This window comes from Tursiops truncatus, chromosome 11 (genome assembly GCF_011762595.2).
Source record: "Tursiops truncatus isolate mTurTru1 chromosome 11, mTurTru1.mat.Y, whole genome shotgun sequence".
In the NCBI taxonomy this organism is placed as follows: Eukaryota; Metazoa; Chordata; class Mammalia; order Artiodactyla; family Delphinidae; genus Tursiops; species Tursiops truncatus.
The window spans coordinates 62,915,259-62,934,515 of record NC_047044.1 but is presented as its reverse complement, the minus strand read 5'-3'; the positions used below and the strand labels follow the sequence as shown (position 1 = coordinate 62,934,515).

General features: G+C 47.0%; 1 protein-coding gene across 1 annotated transcript; it reads right to left on the bottom strand.

Moving 5' to 3' along the window:
- Positions 1–1,348: 1,348 nt before the first annotated feature.
- On the bottom strand, positions 1,349–19,041 carry FAM186B (family with sequence similarity 186 member B). The gene is given in 11 exon segments (XM_019934480.3): positions 1,349–1,434; positions 1,437–1,537; positions 2,251–2,429; positions 4,382–4,574; positions 5,054–5,380; positions 5,382–5,670; positions 5,673–6,710; positions 8,844–9,026; positions 13,438–13,579; positions 13,581–13,664; positions 14,486–19,041. Coding segments are annotated over 11 exon segments (2,718 nt in total). The 5' UTR covers positions 14,582–19,041.
- Between the last annotated feature and the right edge of the window lie 216 nt (positions 19,042–19,257).

Here is a 19,257-nt window from a genome sequence, read left to right as displayed (position 1 = left end):
CCTTTCCCTATCACCCCGCTAAATTTTCGGAAAGTTATGAAGATCGTGAAATGCTTGGGGTCAAGTGGAGCGTGTATACTTGATACTTATGTGCACATATTCACGTGTGCGGGGTTGGTGCCTCAGGTTGAAACAGATGACGAGCAGAGCCCAGGCACTGGCAGGGATGCAGAGGGAGAGAAGGCGCTCAGAGAGGAGAGATACCACTATGGGGGTGCTAGAGTCAGGGGCAAGTTTAGCCAAATCTCAGCAGGTGCGGCCCCAGTTGATTTCTGGGTTACTAAATTCTGCCAGTGTTGTTTTTGGTTATTCTCAGTTCTGTTTGCTGTATCCAAATCAACTAACAACAACAACAACAACACACACACACACACACTTGGAAACTCTTCAGGAACTGAAAACCAGGTATCTATGTACTAGGTGGGCTATAATGTTGATGTCCAGCTGGGACTCTCAGGCCCACTTCAGAGCGGAATCACAGCCAAGGACCAGCCTCCTTTGATGTTGCCGTGCCACCCCGTCTTCCCTAAGTTCCTGTCGAGAGGATGAGGGCGGCAGCAGCATCTTGCAGCCTTGGTTCTGGTTAGGTCTACACTGGCAGGCATCAGTGCCCTCTCCCTGTCAAAGATATTATTGATTGTTCCCCAACCAGGGATCCAACCTGGGCCCTGGCAGTGAAAGCACCGAGTCCTAACCACTAGACTGCCAGAAAATTCCCATCCCTGTCAAAGATCTTTAACTGGGGCAGGGGCAGGGCCACAGGAGGCAGCTGGGGTTAGTAATCTAGAAAGCCTCCTTGAAACAGCCTTGAGTCTTCAATATTGACATCTTCAAGCCAAGAGAGGCAGAGTTGAACCTTCCTAACCAGAAAAGTCCCTTGTTGGCCCACTGAGTCCTGCCCGCCTCCCCTCAGCTGCTCTTCCCAGGGGCAGTTCTTGAAGGCAATAAGGAAATGACAATGCCAAAGACGGGCCCAGTTTATCCTGAGATTTTTGGTCTCTCTCATCTCTCCATACCTGCACCTGGCTCTCCTGGAGAATAACCCCCAGGCCTAGGGCAAGAAACACCTCTTGAGCAATTCACGTGCAGCCCAGGAAGCAAGTGGGAAGGAATGACTTCTGTCGTGATCTTCTGAGACGCCGTGTGGAGTCCTTTGAGAGAACTAGAATGGTGCTGGCGTGGGGACCCAAGCTCATGGCCAATGAGGCAGGTAAGCATCTCTCTGTCTGATGTGGTACAGTAAATGAGGTCATTATTAATGTTTGGAAAGATAGCTGTTGGACACAGAAGTGTGTACCCTTGGTGGGCAGATCTCCCTGAATCCAGATTAACCGTCCAGCCTTGCATCTTACCGGGCCATGAGGGACATCAAGCTTTTGTGGTAGGAGGAATGCACATCCAATGCCAACAGCCGGGGAATATCTGGGTACCCCCCAGCTGGTCCCAGGACAGGCTGGTGGGGGTCTTCTTTTCTACTGGGTGACTGGAGGAGGCCACATCAGTCTTCCAGATGGCCTCCAGCTGGTTCCCCTGTTGGCTGGGGTGTGAAGGTTGATAGTGTAAGAAGAGATGAGGAGGTCTTTACAGAAAGGGAGGGACTGGGAAGCAACAAGCTCTGCAGGGTTTTCTTCCCTTCTCAAATAGTTGTCACTGCCTTCCTTGCCGCATCTCTTCCCTTCCCAACTCTAAATCTCACCTCCTTGGGTCTCCTCTAGCTGAGGAGCTACTGGAAGAGGCTGCCGAGACAGCCCCTGTTCCTCCAGGCACATGCCCTGGGCCTGAAGCCCTGAACTGGCCACACCAGGGGGGTGTGGATGTGTCTCTTCTTGGCTGCCCAGAGACTCGTGGTGTCTCTTTGAGCCCAGGGGTCACGTGGTGGGAAGGATCAGGTTGATTTACATGGATGGACCAGTGGCAGGTGCCAGACCAATGCTCAGGGTGGAAATGGTTGTAAGTTCTCAGCTGTGGGTCCCAGGAGTCTTTCAGTTGCATAGTTTGAAACATACTTGGTCAGGCTGTGCCATGAAGCCCACACACCACATACACACATACCCCCATCTGGGCCAATGGCCAGAGCTGGGCAGGCCGCTGAGAAGCTAGGTTCCTTGCAACTCATGGGGTGAGCTTTGCCTGTCTGTGCCTTCACTGAGCTGCCAGCCACCCCGCCCCCGCACCCCGCAAGTCTGGTCACCCCTGCTCCCTGCCTCCCTCACCCACCTAGCCAGCTGCCCCTGGCTTCCATGCACCTACTGGGCCATCCGCAGGGGCACACATTGCTGGTGCTTGGTCATAAAGAGCTCCAGGTGTCGCTTGCATGAGGGGCTGCTGGAATGGATGTTCCGCAGTAAGGATGGAGGAGGCTTGCTTTTCCTTGACTTTGGGGAGGTGACCACAGGGGTGTTCAGGTTAATGTTCCACTCCTGCTGGAGCTAAGAGGAACCAGCAGAGAGGCATCAGAGAGAAAGGAATTCATCCTCTCTCTAGTGCCAGAGGAGGCATTGCCTGACTTGGGGCAGAGCAGAAAGGGTGAGGCCCAGGGAATGCCTCCAATTAGGTTTGCCTGGGACCTCAGGGTATTGCATTTCCCAGAAATTCCTTGAATTGTTCTTTGCTGGTTTAGTTCCTGTTTTCTCCTTTGCTGTGGAGAATCTGGACAATGGGCAAAACAGCAAGGAAAAAACTAAAGGAAGCCAGAGCAGCTGGAACTGTGAGAGACTCGTGTTACCGGGCCAGGCTGTGTCAGGAATGCTCTCCGTGTCTTGTCATTCAGCCTCTGCCCTGGCCCTGGGGAAGGAGCTGGAGGAACCCTCACAGCCATCTAAAGAATTATTATATATATGGTCCCTTTCCTTCTCAACCTCAAAACCAATTTAGCAAGTCAAGACACCTACAGCAGGTGATCAGGACTAATATAAGGTGACAGGAAACTGAATTGGGAGACATCCCCATGGCCAAGGCTCTTCCAACTGCCTTATGCCGGCACTTACACTGAATCCCTCAGGACACTCCTTCCCCCAGACTCTGGCCGTGGCTGCTCAGGACTCAGTGGGGTAACCTCCTGGCCCAGCCCTAGAGGAGATCTCAGCAGATTCTGAGTCACTGCTGCGGGATTCTGCAATCCCTCCAAGCCATCAGCTAGCCTCCTGTGGACCATGTCAGCACTCGCTGCTTTTCTGACCCTGGTAGCAGGGGAAAGAGTAGAGGAAACTGAAGGCAGACCTTAGAGAATAAAAATAGGTCAAACCCAATGGATTAAGACTCCGAATGACTTTGGACTCTCAACAGCAACACCAAAACCTAGAAGGCAATGAATGAGCAGTGCCTTCAAAATTGTGAGGGAAAATGAATTCTAACCTAGACTTCTGTATCCAGGCAAACTGTCAATTAAGAGTCAAGGGTAGGGGGGCTTCCCTGGTGGTGCAGTGGTTAAGAATCCGCCTGCCAATGCAGGAGACACAGGTTCAAGCCCTGGTCTGGGAAGATCCCACATGCCGCGGAGCAACTAAGCCAATGCACCACAACTACTCAAGTCCATGTGCCTAGAGCCCATGCTCCATAACAAGAGAAGCCACTGCAATGAGAAGCCCACGCACTGCAATGAAGAGTAGACCCCGCTCGCCACAACTAGAGAAAGCCCGCACGCAGCAACGAAGACCCAATGCAGCCAAAAATAAAAAAATAAAATAAAAATTTTTTAAAAAAGTTAAGGGTAGGGGGCTTCCCTGGTGGCGCAGTGGTTGAGAGTCTGCCTGCCGATGCAGAGGACACGGGTTCGTGACCCGGTCCGGGAGGATCCCACATGCCGCGGAGCGGCTGGGCCCGTGAGCCATGGCCGCTGAGCCTGCGCGTTCGGAGCCTGTGCTCTGCAACGGGAGAGGCCACAACAGTGAGAGGCCCGTGTACCGCAAAAAAAAAAAAAAAGAAAAAAGAGAGAGAGAAAGCAGGGGAGCTGTCCCCAGAGAGAAGAAAAGGGAGTCGCCAGCACGAGGGTGAAGAAGACAGCTGTGACCAAGCCTGGAGAGCAAGCAGATCAGACAAGAGCAGGACAGGGAGACCCACAGGGGAGGGAGAATCTGAGCACAGAGTCAGGACTGCAGGCTCCAACTACCTCCCCTCCAGAAGAAGCTTTCTTGTCCAGCTCCTTTGGAGGGTTCCTCCCTCTCTTGCTCTCCCCATATATAGAGATTGGAAAACTGGCCTTCCTTACGCTCAGGCTGTCTCCTGCCTTCCCCTCTTCCTGGTTCAGAGGCTTTAATCTGCTCTCTTACTTCCCAACTGCTCTCCCGCGCCCAGGTACACCCCACAGCCCCATGGCTCCACCCTGGTCCCATCCCTGCCGGCTGTGCTGACCCCTGAGAAGGTCGCCGGGTGGGAGGCCCACCTTGGGGAACATGGTCATCATGCTGCTCAGGCACTCTCGGCGCTTCTCCTCCAGGTCCCTCTGCTTGTCTGTCCAGGCCTGAAGCTGGAGGTTCTGCAGGCGGTCGACGTTTTCCAGGAAGAGGTAGAGGTTCTGGGCCTTGTAGGCAGCCCCAGCTTCTCGCACAACTTGTACGTGGTTGATCACTTCTTGTCTGGGAAGAGAGGGAAGTGATTTAGTGGGTGAAGGAGACTCCTCCTGTCCCCAACTCTCTGTTAACCAGAGATGACTCTGTGTCTGTGAGAGCTGGGGAAAACAGGGAGCAGAGAAGCAGGAGGTGGTGTCAGGTGAGGAGGCTCGGGCTGGGCTGGAAACAGGAATAAAAGTAAGGCAAATGGGGGAGCGTGTTAGGCGGGTTACAGACAGGGCAGTAGGAAGACAGGAAGAAAGGCTTGCAGGAAAGCAAGAGGGAGAGCAGTGTGTAAGTGTTTGACCTCCCACACCTTCAGGGCTGCCCAAGGCTCCGAGGTCAGGTGTCCTTCGCAGGTACCCTCCCTCGGGGGGACCTTGTCCAGGCCTGGGGTGATTCTCCCCATCCCACTTGCCCCAGGCTCCTCCTTTCTCACTGGGTTCTGGCTCTGCCCATGTATTGCAGCAGTGGGTGGGTGCCGGTGGGTGCCAGGGAGGACCTACCGGAGGCTCTGGAAATGTCTGTAGAGGATGTACTCATGGCATAGGCACCACAGCTCGAGCGCGTTCAGCTCCACGGCGGTGGTCGTGAGCTCCCGCACCTTGTTGCGCAGGTAGTGGGGCAGCCCCAGCTGATCCTCCTCAGTCAGGAGCTGCAGGTTCTTCCTCTGGGCCTCCACGTCCACGTGGTATACCTTCCCCTTCAGAGTTACTGGGGATGTATGCAAAGGGGGCTGGGCCACTTCTCGGAGGGATGTCCCCGTGACAGGAAGGGAGGCCGTCTTCTTGGGCTTCGTGGGAACACAGCGGGCCCGTGGTTTCTGAGTAAACGGCTGAACTCATGGTCCTCTGGTTTCCGGGGGCAGGCTGCTGGGTCTTAGGGGACCTGGGCAAGTGTGGCCTCCTGCCTTGGTGAGCAGATTGGGCCTGGCTTGAGGGAGGTGCCAGTGATGCCTCCTCCAAGTCCCTCCATCGACTGGTGGGCATGAAGCCCATTCTCTCCACGTCCTCTCCTGTCCGCTCCGGCCCCCTCCATGGGCCCCCTTGCTCCTGGGCCAATCTCCGCTGCCACCCCCTTGCTGCTTCCCCCTGCTCCCACTGCTGCTGCTTCTCCCGGTGTCCCGCTCCAGCAGGGCCCACTTCTCTTGCCACTGCAGCCACATCTCCTCCTCCAGCCACTGCTGCCTTCGCCTCTCCCAGCTGAGTTCCTCTTCCCAGTGCTCTGCCTTGCTCTCCAAGGCCACCTTCCTAGAGCTCTCTGGGGACAGCTGCTTCTGAAAATCGGACTTCATCTGGAGTCCTTCCTTCTCCTGGGTCACTTCCTGGAAGAAGTCCTTCTGGTCTTTGACTTTGTGGCCTGGGCTTTCTGCTGACGGTCTTTCCCATTTCTTAGGAAACTTGTGATCCACGGAGGATGGCAACACAGGCTGAAGATTTTCAGTGTCCTTGCTGCTGTACACATCTGCAGTCCTTGAATGCACAGTCATGGTGGAAAGTGGTTGACATGTGGAAGGCCTAGCGCTACTCTCCCAGGTCATGGCCAGGTGACTTGGGGAGAGTGGTGAAAACTGCTCCTCCTTCTTGGGCTCCTGTTGGGTTTCCTCTATGACTGTTTCTTTCTTTCGGAGGGCCTCTTTCTTGGCAGGGGCTGGCGAGTCAACCAAGATCTTGACTGAGTATTCTGCTTGACCTCTAGCAGACTAAGCCTTGTTCAGCTGGAACTCTAAGGCACGCTTCCTCAGGAGAAGGTCATGGTACTTTCCCCCTAGAATTTCTACCTGCTTTAGTAGGGCATCTCTCTTACTCTTGAGGACTTGGAGGGACTTCTGGAAATACAGCCTCTGGCTGCTGAGTTCTTTGGTCATCTCTATTTTCAGGTGCCTGTATTTGGCCTCCAGGCTTCTGTTCTCCTTGTGCTGGAGCATCAAGGCCTTGTTGAGGTTCTCGACCACAGCAGACATGTACCTGATGGCCCGAACCTCCCCCTGGTTGAACATCGTGGAGTCCAGGAGTTCCTGCAGCATGGACTTCACCTCGGAGACCCTTATGCAGGTAGTGTGCTTGTCCTGGAGCATCTGCTCTGGGCTCAGTGGCTGAGGGCAGGATGTCACTTTTTGTGGGCTTTGTTCCCGCCAGCCCTGCCAGAAGGTGTGTTTGGACACTAGGAGAGGTGGAGAGAACAAAGGCAATAAACTCCCATGGATCCAAGGATTATACTGATTCTCCACACCCTGCTTGGCCAAATTCCCATCCAACCTTCTTAGGGCTTTGGCAATAAGGAGCTGGGGCATTATATGAGGCCAGGGGAGATATTGTCAGGAGAGATCTCTGCTGGGCTCAGAGCTTGCTCAGAGCTTACCTGTCAGGGTCTGTCAGCTCCACAGCACCTGCAGGACCCAGAGGGGTCTGGACCAATTCGATCCAGTTCAACCCAATTCAACACACTGCTGATCCTCCATATTTCCCTGGAGTAGAGTGATTTTTCTCATCACGCTACTTCCCAGTCTCAATATCTCTGTTTGGCTACCTATTGCCAACTATCTAAATTCTGGAAGCCCACCTGGCACTTAGACTCTAGATCACCTGGGAAGTTGTATTTCCCTTTCCTGTTACCACTGGACTGTGTTTGTAGAGAATTTATCACGTGGTCCTGCAGTGGTTTATATTCTTTTATAATGACTAATGTCTTTTTCCATTTTGGGGGTCATGAACTCCTATGATACTTTGATGAAAGCAGGAAAATGTACATAAACACCAATTGTGCACTTTGTGTTCAAACCCATTCATATGCAGACTTCAGCTCCTCAGGGATGGTCCATGGTCATAGCTGTATCCCCTTGGATCTACTAGGTGTAGAGCTGCTGGAGGGATTATCTTAGAGCATCCATTCATTTCTCATTCAGTGAACATCACTGGCAGACAAAACACTGGCTAACTTTGGATGAGGGGCTAAAGGCAATATGGAAATTAAATGACACTGAAATCAAGCCAGCATTTAGCTAATACTGTCAGAAAGGCCATATGCTCTAATGGTTCAGAGCATGGATTCTAGAGTCAGATAACTCGGGCTTGAATCCCATCCCTACCGCTTGCCTCAGGCAAGTTTCCTAACTTCTCAGCACCTCTATTTCTGAAAAATGGGGATAATCATAGCATTTACTTCATGGGACGTAAGTAGATTATGCATGTTTAGTACCAAGCACTGTACCAGGTACCTAGAAAGTGCTCAATACCTAATCCCTAAAAAAATGAATAAGACACAGCCTTTGCCCTCCAGAAATGTATAACCTAGCAAGGAAATAAATCAAGTAAACAAATAACTATATTTCAAGACATAATATGACAAGGATAGTAGGAGACATTGTCTCCTTCTCCTCCACCTTTCCTTGCTTCCTCCCTCCCCCAGCTATCGACCTTGCTTAACTGGTAAGGAACCTGGCCATGAAAATCAATGGTAAAATGATAATGTCAGCTCTTGTTTATTAAGCCCTGAGTGTGTGTTCTGAGCACAGTGCCAGATGCCTCACACCACGTGCAACCCTAAGGAAGACAATGCTCTCCTCACTTTGCATATGAGGAAAGTGAGGTTCAGAGAGAGGAAGTAACTTGCCCAAAGTCACACAGCTAGAAATTGGGATTCAAACTCAGGTTTGTCTGACTCCGAAGCCCATGCTCTCGAGTAAGATTAAGAAGCCAGAAAACCTATGCGTGGGGCCTAGTTTTGCCACAGGCTTTCCTTGTGGATCCTTCTCTCCTCTGAGCTTCAATGTTCTCATCTACAAAATGTGGCAGTTAGATAATCCGGGCCCATTCTAGTGCTGAGAGAAGTGACATTTCAAGGTTGAGCCATGTTGCTGACTGGCTACTTCTGGAGTAGCCACAATCGAGAAGGTTCTAGAAGGGCCTCCAGCTGAGTCTCACCAGACTGCTTGGCTCTGCATCTGGGTTTGGTTTAAGGAAAGGATGTTCCTCTAGCTCTAGCTATAAACTCCACCCTTTCTGACCTTCCAGCCTTGTTCCCCAGAACCTGCACGAGGCCACAGCTCCAGGGACCACCAACGAGGACCTGTCTCCACATCACACCTTCCTTCAGCCCTGAGGGACAGCCCAGAACTGCTCACTTCTCAGCTTGGGTCCACCACCCCAACCTCTTACCACTGACCATCCATCTCAGCTAAAGCTTTTGTTATGGAGGAGAATCAGAAAGACTCCCATAGACCCTGGTGTGTGACTTCTTTCCTTGAGATGGCATCTGCCCCACCCAGCTCCCCTGCCAGGTGCTCCTGGAACCTACTTTGTGCCCCTTTCCTTTGTCCTTCAATGAGAGTGGAGCAGAGGGAAATGAGAGACTCAATGCCTCCTTTGGTGGCGATGAGGGAGAGAGGTAACCCCTTCTCCATCACCTCGATCCATTCATCCAGGGCTTCCTCTTCCTCCTCACTCTTCCTGTTCCTGATCTCATAGGTCAGACTGTCACCTGGAGAGAGAGTGGGAGATGCAGGCTGAGAATAGTCTGTCCTCTAGGGAGCCCCAAATAGCCCTATAGGATAGGGGTTACACCAGCAGGCTTTGAGGTTGGATTGGTTTAACCTCTTATTAGCTGTATGATGTTGAGCAAGTCACTTATTTCCCTAGCCTTAGTATCCTTGCCAAAAAAGGGTTGGCTATGGATTAAATGAGATAATACAAGTGAAATGATTAACATGAGACCTGCCCTGTAGAAAATATGCATAGACATAAAACAGCACTGTTGTACTACAAAGCCAGCAATGTGCCTATCTTGTTATTGCTCTATCCTCACTGCCTAGTCCAATATCTGGACAATTAAATGAATTAACTGCAGTCAACAGCCCTGCTTAGTTCTTGGGGGCAGCTGAAGGACCACTGAACCGAGAGCTCCTCAGGGGCAGGGCAATGTGAGTAGGGGTAGGGCATATCCCTATACCATCTTCCTCCAACACTGCAGCATCCACCATACCTCACACCAGACTGAGGTCTCCTGATCGGATAACTCTGATCTTAACGGGGGTAGCATCTGGCTCCAGGGCTGCATGCAGCTGGTCCACACCCAAATGGCTATACCAGTTGCTTACAGCTGGCACCAGTGCTGTTTGGCTCAGTATCCATTCAGTACTTTGAATATCACCCTTGAGTCCCTCTATAAAATAGCTAGTGTGCTCCACAAAAAACAATTAGAACTAATAAACAAATTCAATAAAGTTACAGGATCCAAAATCAACATACAAAAGTCAGTTGCGGGCTTCCCTGGTGGCGCAGTGGTTGAGAGTCTGCCTGCCGATGCAGGGGACACGGGTTCGTGCCCCGGTCCGGGAAGATCCCACATGCAGCGGAGCGGCTGGGCCCATGAGCCATGGCCGCTGAGCCTGCGCGTCCGGAGCCTGTGCTCTGCAGCGGGAGAGGCCACAACAGTGAGAGGCCCGCGTACCGTACCGCAACAAAACAAAAAAAACAAACAAACAAACAAAAAAAAGTCAGTTGCATTTCTACACACTAACAATTAACTATCCAAAAAGAAATAAAGAAAACAATCCCATTTACAATAGCATCAAAACAATAAAATACTTAGGAATACATTTAACAAAGGAGGTGAAGGATCTCTACAGTGAAAACCATAAGACATGAATGAAAGAAATTAAAGAAGACACGTGTAAATGGAAAGATAACCCATGTTCATGGATCAGAAGAATTAATATTGTTAAAATGTCTATACTATCCAAAGTCATCCACAGATTCAGTGCAATCCCTATCAAAATCTCAATGGCATTTTCCACAGAACTAGGAAGAACAATCCTGAAATTCATACGGAACCACAAAAGACCCCAAATAGCCAAAGCATTCTTGAGAAAGAAAAACAAGGCTGGAGGCATCACACTACCTGATTTTAAGCTATATTACAAAGCTATAGTAAACAAAACACTATGGCACGGGCATATAAACAGACACATAGATAAATGGGCCAGAATCAAGAGCTCAGAAATAAACCCATGCATATACGGTCAGCTAATATTTGACAAGGGACCCAAGAACACTCAATGGGGAAAGGATAATCTCTTCAATAAGTGGTGCTGGTAAACGTGTACATTTACATGCAAAAAAATGAAATTGGGGCTTCCCTGGTGGCACAGTGGTTGAGAGTCCGCCTGCCGATGCAGGGGACACGGGTTCGTGCCCCGGTCCAGGAAGATCCCACATGCCACAGAGTGGCTAGGCCCGTGAGCCATGGCCGCTGAGCCTGTGCTCTGCAACGGGAGAGGCCACGACAGTGAGAGGCCCGCGTACTGCAAAAAAAAAAAAAAAAAAAAAACCCCACGAAATTGGACTCCTATCTTATACCACTCACAAAAATTAACTCTAAATTAATTAAAAACTTAAATACAAGCCCAGAAACCATAAAACTCCTAAAAGAAAACATAGGGGAAAAGCTTCTTGATATTGGTCTTGGCAATGATTTTTTTTGGGTATGACATCAAAAGCAAAGGCAACAAAAGCAAAAATAAATAAGTGGAACTACATCAAATTTAAAAGTTTCTGCACAGTAAAAGAAATGATTATCAAAAAAAAAAAAAAAAGAAATGATTATCAAAGTGAAAAGCCTCAACCTACAGAACGGGAGAAAGTACATGCAAACCATGTATTTAATAAGGAGTTAATATCCAAAATCTATAAGGAACTCACACAATTTAATAGCAAAAAACCAAATAATCCGATTAAAAGATGGGCAAAGGATATGAATAGACATTTTTCTAAAAAAGATATACAAATGGCCAACAGGTATATGAAAAGGTGTTCAACATCACTAATTATCAGGAAAATGCAAATCAAAGCCACAACAAGATAGTACCTCAGACCTGTTAGGATGGCTATTATGTATAAAAGACGAGATAACAAGCAATGGTGAGGACCTGAAGAAAAGGGGACCCTTGTGCACTGTTGGTGGGAATGTAAATTGGTATAACCATTTTGGAAACCAGTATGGAGGTCCCTAAAAAAAATTAAAAATAGAATTACCATATAGTCCAGCAATCCCACTTCTGGGTATATATCCATAGGAAACAAAATCACTGTCTCCAAGAGATTTCTGCATGCCCATGTTCACTGAAGCATAATTTACAACAGTCAAGACATGGAAAAAACCTAAGTGTCAGTCAGTGGATGAATGGATAGAGAAAATGTAGTATATACAATGAAATACAGATAGTCCCCCACTTATGATGGTTCAACTTATGATTTATTGACTTTACAATGAGGCGAAAGTGACACACATTCAGTAGAAGTCATGCTTTGAATTTTGATCTTTTCCCATGCTAGTGAAATATGGTACAATACTCTCTCATGATGCTAGGCTGTAACAGCAAGCTACAGCTCTAAGTGGCCACAAAATCACAGGGGTAAACAACAGATACACTTACAACCATCTGTATGCATACAGCCATTCTGTTTTTCACTTTCAGTATAGTCTTCAATAAGTTACATGAGATATTAAACACTTTATTATAAAATAGGCTTTGTGTTAGATGATCTTGCCCAACTGTAGGCTAATGCAAGTGTTCTGAACACATTTAAGGTAGGCTAGGCTAAACTGTGATGTTTGGTAGGTTAGGTGTATTAAACACATTTTCAATTTATGGTATTTTCAACTTATGATAGGGTTATTGGGACATAACCCCATCATAAGCTAAGGAAGATCTATATTATTAAGTCATAAAACAGAAGGAAATCCTGCCATTTGCAACAACATGAATGGACCCTGAGGGTATCACACTAAGTGAAATAAGTCAGACAGAGAAAGAAAGACAAATACTGTACGATCTCACTTATATGTGGAATCTAAAAAAAGTTGAACTCACAGAAACAGAGAGTAAATTGGTGGTTATCAGAGGCTAGGAGGTGAGAGAAATGGGGAGATGTTGGTCAAAGGGTACAAACTTTCAATTATAAGATGAATAAGTTCTGGATATCTAATGTACAGCATGGTGACTACAGTTAATAATACTGTATTGTATACAGGCATACCGCATTTTATTGCACTTTGCTTTACTGTTGTTTGCAAATACTGCATTTTTTAAAAATTGAAAGTTTGTGCAAACCCTGCATTGTCAGATGATGGTTAGCACTTTTTAGCAATAAAGTATATTTAATGTTCATTGTTTTCTTAGACATAATGCTATTGCACACTTAATAGACTACAGTATAAACATAACTTTTACAGGTACTGGGAAGCCAAAACATTCACATGATTCACTTTATTATGATATCCACTTTATTGTGGTGGTCTAGAACTGAACCTGCAATATCCAAGGTATGCCTATATTTGAAATTCGCTAAGAGAGTAGATCTTAAATATTCTCACCACACACACAACAAAGGATGACTATGTGAGGTGACATGTTATTGTGATAATCATTTCATTATATACATATATATGTTTATATATAAAATAATCACATGTACACTTTAAATTTACAATGTTGTTTGTCAGTTATATCTCAATAAAGCTGGAAAAATAAAACAGCTAGTGTGAGTTTGCACTTAGGTTCTATCTTACTAAAAAATGAGATGTAATAATGAACCCAGGACTTAGGCTTCATCACATATGCACCTAATATCACAATCTATTATGTTTTGGACAATGACATGCTTGCCTCTCTAGGGAATAGAGGTGATATGCTACGACATGAGTGGGACAATGTTTCACTGGAGAGGCGCTGCGATGTGTCTTTTGCGCCCTCTGCACCCACCACCCTGCACTCCCCTCCCAGCAAATGCTGACCTAGGGTAGGGGAAAGGAGGAGGCTGAGTGAGCTGGCACCAGCATCTTGAGGGGGAAGGCACCCACCCTCAGGACTGCACCCAGCCTGCAAACTCACCCCAGTCACCTAGCCAGTGGAGAATTTCATACAAGTGCTTCTCTTTAGTCTTAGCATCGTTGGAGAATGAGGTAATTTTCTCCAGCAAGATGAATCTGTTCTTGCCCTTTTGCTCTGTCTGGTGAGATTTTGCCTTTTTTTTTGAAATCATATCCTAATTCTTCCTGGAAGCGGCTGATGACACAGTTGACATTGTCCAAGATGTCTGAGAGCTGGGAAGAAATATCCTATATGGGAGGCAGCAGACTGTAGTGTTTTGGGGTGTGAACTCTGGTGCCAGATGCCATGTCCTAGTAGTGTGATCTTAGACAAGTCAGTTAATTTCTTGGGGCCTCAGTTTTCTTATTTGTAAAGTGTAGATAATTATAGTACCTGTGTCACAGGGTTTTTGTAAAGATTAAATGAACCAGTATTTGTAAAGCACTTAGGACAGCGCCTGGCACATAAAATAAGTGTTAGCTCTAATTACTGTCATTTTGATTATTAAGACCAGCTCAGGGAGAGAATACTAAAAATCCACAGCAAACATTTCTTCAGAATTTCAGAATTTGCTGGGGACTTCTGGACATCTCTCCTCACAAGGATCCAGAGGCAACGAACTAGAAAAATGAGGCCCCAAGAAACCCTCAGGATCGGAGGCTCCCGTTAAAAAAATGCACCAGAGGCTCACGTGCAGGGTGATTTGAATCTTTGGCCATTTCCCTGTGAGTTTCTAGGGCTCAGCTTGGGGAAGTCTGACAGGTTGCCAAGAACAGACCCCAATCAGGAACTCTGTGCCCCTCCTCCTGCCCTGGTAGGACCCACCACGATGTGTCTCAGGGCCAACCTAGGGCTTCCCTGTGGGCTGTCTGCTTCCTGGGCCCATCCCTGCCTCGGGGGCAGCTTGATTCCAGCTCACCCTCCACTGAACTGTCCACAAACCCAGCTTGCTGAGGATCCCAGGACCCCTGAGGGCCCAGAGCTGGAATCTTACCCAAATCTGGGCTCAATCCCTAGCCTCCACATCAGACCCCAACAGAAGGATGACACCCTCATCTCAAGGGGTTACCTCCTGAGCCCGAGTTAGTTGGGCAGCCTCAATTCTTGAGATGATGGCTTTCACCGACACAGGGGTCACCAACAGTAGGGGCTCGTCTTTCTCCATTTGGGATCACTCTGTCAGTCACAAAGATGTCCGGTGTCTCTGGTACAGGGGCCTGGACACACGATGTTGGCTGCTTGGGGGTTAAGGACTCCAGGGCAGCTTCTGAGTACCCTCTTCCTAGCCACAGCTCCCTGTAACTGCCAGACATCACGTTCCAACTGACCTTCTTTTCTCCAGTGACATCATGAGGTTGATTGGAAGAATGACTCCCTGTCATCTATCTGCTTGATTATCTAGCTTTTTAATCCATCATCTAATATATATTAACTTGACCTGTTGCTTTTTAAAAATCATTAAATGTTATGCTCCCAAACTAAATATTAACAGCTAAAAGTAGGAAACAGCAATTAGAAAAAGTTCTTTTCCCAAAGAACTTTTAATTAAAAAAAAATTACAGCCAATCAATAACTAATGGGAATATATTTCAATTTGCACCAGGGGTCAGGGCTTAACCAACACTGTCACTGAAGGTAACCATCAGTGCCAGAGGCCTTTCTAAAACAAATGATTAAAATGGACATCACTGTATGCCCAGGACTAGAACTTTGCCTGGTATATAGTAGGCACTTAATAAACATTTGTTGAATTAATGAATCTGTAAGTAAAAATACATATATGTGCAAATTATTCTTCCATGTTACTGAAACATTTAACAGATAAGGAATTAAACATTGTAACTTCAGTTCTTAGCAGTGCCATAGCCACTTAACAACTTGTCACCTGACACCCACCTGTCTTTTACATACTATCATGCATTCACTTATTCAAAGTTAATTCTTTCATTGCCTCACTTACTCAATGAACACTTACTGGTAACGTTCTATGTTCCAGGCATGGGGCTAGACGCTAGAAATACAAAAAACAGTGAGACCTAGTTCTGTCTTTGAGGCAGTCACACCCTGGTTTATGGATACCTGTCTATCTATACATCTGGCACTGGATGGTCCTTTAATCCCTTATGATTTCAGAGCATGTTGTAGGTTACAAATAACTTATTTATCCTTACAAACATGTAGAGCCAGCTGAGGCTCAGAGTTATGAGACTTATCTAAAGTTACAGAGCTGGGAAGTACAGACTCAGGACTTCAACCTGCTTTTCTGATTCCCAATCTGAGGTCCTTTCCCCTTTTCTCCCTTTCTCTCCCTCCCCACTTCTTCTTTCTTTTACATATAATCATACTGATAATTAGATCACAAATAGGTACTTCCCTGGTGGTCCAGTGGTTAAATCTGCCTTCCAATGCAGGGAATGTGGGTTCAATCCCTGGGCAGGGAACTAAGATGCCACAAGCCTAAATTAGGGTAGTCACCAAGGAGAAGACACATAAAATGTAGACTGGGGGCTTCCCTGGTGGCGCAGTGGTTGAGAGTCTGCCTGCCAATGCAGGGGACACGGGTCTGTGCCCCGGTCCAGGAAGATCCCACATGCCACGGAGCAGCTAGGTCCGTGAGCCATGGCTGCTGAGCCTGCGTGTCCGGAGCCTGTGCTCCACAACGGGAGAGGCCACAACAGTGAGAGGCCCGCGTACCGCAAAAAAAAAAAAAAAAAAAAAAGAATGAACTACTGATACATGCAACAACATGGATAATCTCAAAAGCTTTATACCAAGTGAAAGAAGGCAGGCACAAACTACCACACACTGTATGACTCCATTCATATGAAATTCTAGAGATGCAAAACTATAGTGACAGAAAGCAGATCAGTAGGTGACAGGAGCCAGATGAGGGAGAAGCGGCTGACTGCAAAAGGGAACAAAGAACGTTTCTGAGGGGAGGAAATGTTTTATGTCATGATTATGGTAGTGTTTACATGACTGTACCATTTGTGAAAATTCACTGTACCCTACACTTAAAATTGGTGAATTTTATTATGTGTAAACTATACCTCAATAAAGCTGATTTTTAAAAATGCAATGTTTTATAATGCCCAAGACTGTGGTGGGATTGTGGGCAGACAGTGCAAGGGGCTGGAAGTTAGGAGGGTATAAGGAAATAACTCTTCCTCTTTTCTCAGGTGGCAAGTCTTCTCTTTTTTCCTTCCCTTAACCCTTGGGGCTGGGATGCTCCCTCCTCCAAGCCCCTCTCCCATGCAGTTCAGGCCAGTAGCAGCTCCTTCACCACAGTTCAAGGGTCACACTAGTTGATCACTAGCCCAGAAGAGATGCTTCTAAACCATTTTTAAAAAAGCAGCTAACCCCCTTTTGCAAGCAAAGCCTTCTGTAGAACCTCACTATCTAAAACAGATAAAAGCAATGTCTTATTAGAATACATTTGTAAGTTCAACTTCATGATATCTCTGTATTATAAAATCATTTGATATCAACAAGCTTGTTCTGACAAACCCAAAAATTTTATACGTAGGACATTTGAGTGTATATATTTTTAAACTACTGTTTTAAAAATATTTAAAATATATTTAAAGTTTCTGGGTAAAAATGGTAGATTGAACACACGTATCTAATTTTGTTCTACTAAAAATATACTAAAACTATAGCAAAGGGATTTTTTTAAGGCATAAGTGCACAAAGACAGGGAAACAGGAGAGGAGACGAGCAAAATACTTTAGGAAGCTGTTAAGCATATGGATGAGTGGTTGCTGATAGACTAGAGAAGGATGAATCCTAAGGCAGAAGTGGGGCAACCATATGGCAAATGGAATTAGTTGTGCCAGATTGCTGACCACCCCAAGAAGGAAGTCCTAAAGATGTGACATCAGAGGTTCCCTGCAGTGAAGCTCTTGGAGACAAGCCCCACCCATGTACCTCAACCCACAGAGCACAAACGCTTCTCACTGGGATTTTGGTAACCCATCCTTAAATGTGAGCAGACAACCAGGGATTATAGGACCTTCAAGCAAAGAATCTAACATGAAAGAGATTAAAACCACAGAAAAAGAAATTTGGAGAAAACAGTGATTATGCAAGAGAAGAAAACTTAAACCATCATTAGTAGTGTCAGAGATAAGCTATTGCAACATTGAAACAAAATAATATGCTATAAAAAGGAATAGCTGGAGAACAAAAATAAAGTGAGAGTAATAAAAGTCTTTAAAATATTGAAAAACTCAGTAGAAGAATAGGAAGATTTGAGGAAATCTCCCAAAGACAAAGTAAAAAAGATGAAAAGTAGGAGAGAAAAACAAGAAATGAGAAGGACCAGTCCAGCAGATCCATCATCTGAATTATAGGAGTTCCAAAAAAGAAATAAGAAAGAAAATGGAAGTGAAGAAATCACTAGTGGGATGATTCAAGATTATTTCCCAGAAGTTAGGGGCACTGAGTGCCCAGCACTACAAATAGCTTCTCTAAGACATATCACTGCCATTTTAGAACACTGGAGACAAGGAGAGGTTCAGAGAGGGGGTAGAGCCCTTGCTCCACAACAAGAGAAGCCACTGCAACGAAGAGTAGCCCCCGCTCGCCACAACTAGAGAAAGCCCACGCACAGCAACGATGACCCAACACAGCCAAAAATAAAAATAAATAAATAAATTAAAAAAAAACTGTAAAAATAAAATGTGACTGATAAAAGTTTATGGAACCTCTGAACCACTTCTGCTGTGCCTAGAGGTCTCAATAATAATGTTTGAAAACAACAGGACTAGGCCCTCATTTGAGGCCATCTAGGTATTACAATGAAAACCAGATGAAGTTTTGGAATTCCCTGGTGGTCCAGCGGTTAGGACTCCACCCTTCCACTACAGGGGGCATGGGTTCCATCCCTGGTTGGGGAGCTAAGATCCCCCCACGTCACAGGGCGCTGTCAAAAACAAAAACAAAACACCCACATGAAGTTTCTCTCTACGTCGGCCCCAAGAATGACTCTCTCTTCCTTTCCTCCCATTTGTCACCTTTAATTTAGGACTTCTACTTCGTATTGGTTGCTTTCCTACCACTCCCCTGCTAGACTCTAAGCGCCTTGGAATTGGACCCAGGTGAGACTTCTTTGTATCTTCAGGACCTAGCACAGTACCAAGCACGGAGCACAGGCTCGATTAAGTGTTAATAAATAAAGGAAAAAAGAAAAACCTTTACCCGGGCCTTGGACAGAAGGTGCTCGACCTTTCTGCACCCGTATGCCTGGAGCTCTGTAAGTTACTAGCCCTGAGACGTTCAGCAGTCATTAAATAGCTTTAGGCTATAATTCCCTTACCTGTACAACATAACATTTATCTCACATCTTTATTCCTGAAATAAATTGGGCCCCTCGCCTCACGATTTCACCACTTGGTGGGAGCCAAATCTCAAAAGAAGTAACTTTGGGGTCACGTAAGAAGCCCGTGTACGCCGCACAAGGGCAGGAGTTTCCCGGGATCTGTCTGCTTTTTTTCCCCACTGCTATTTGCCCAGTGCCTGGACCACTTCCTGGCACATAACAGGTGCTCAGTAGTTGTTGAATGAGTGAATTAAAGTGCTAAAAATACGCATCGAACCAAAAAAACGCTCTGTGAAGCGCAAAGATATCCCTACATTCGGAATGAATACTTGGGTCCAGCCTCTGGTCCTGGGAGCGAGCGCGTGGGATCCAGCCGCTCCGCGCGCCCTTGCAGTCGAGCCGCGAAGGCGGAGAAGCGGCGGGCCGAGGTCTGGAGGCGGCCGGCGGGAAGGGTGGGAAGGGCGGGAAGGCAGGAGAGTCGCGGGCGCGCGCTGAAGGGTCGGCACCCAAACTCAGGCCGC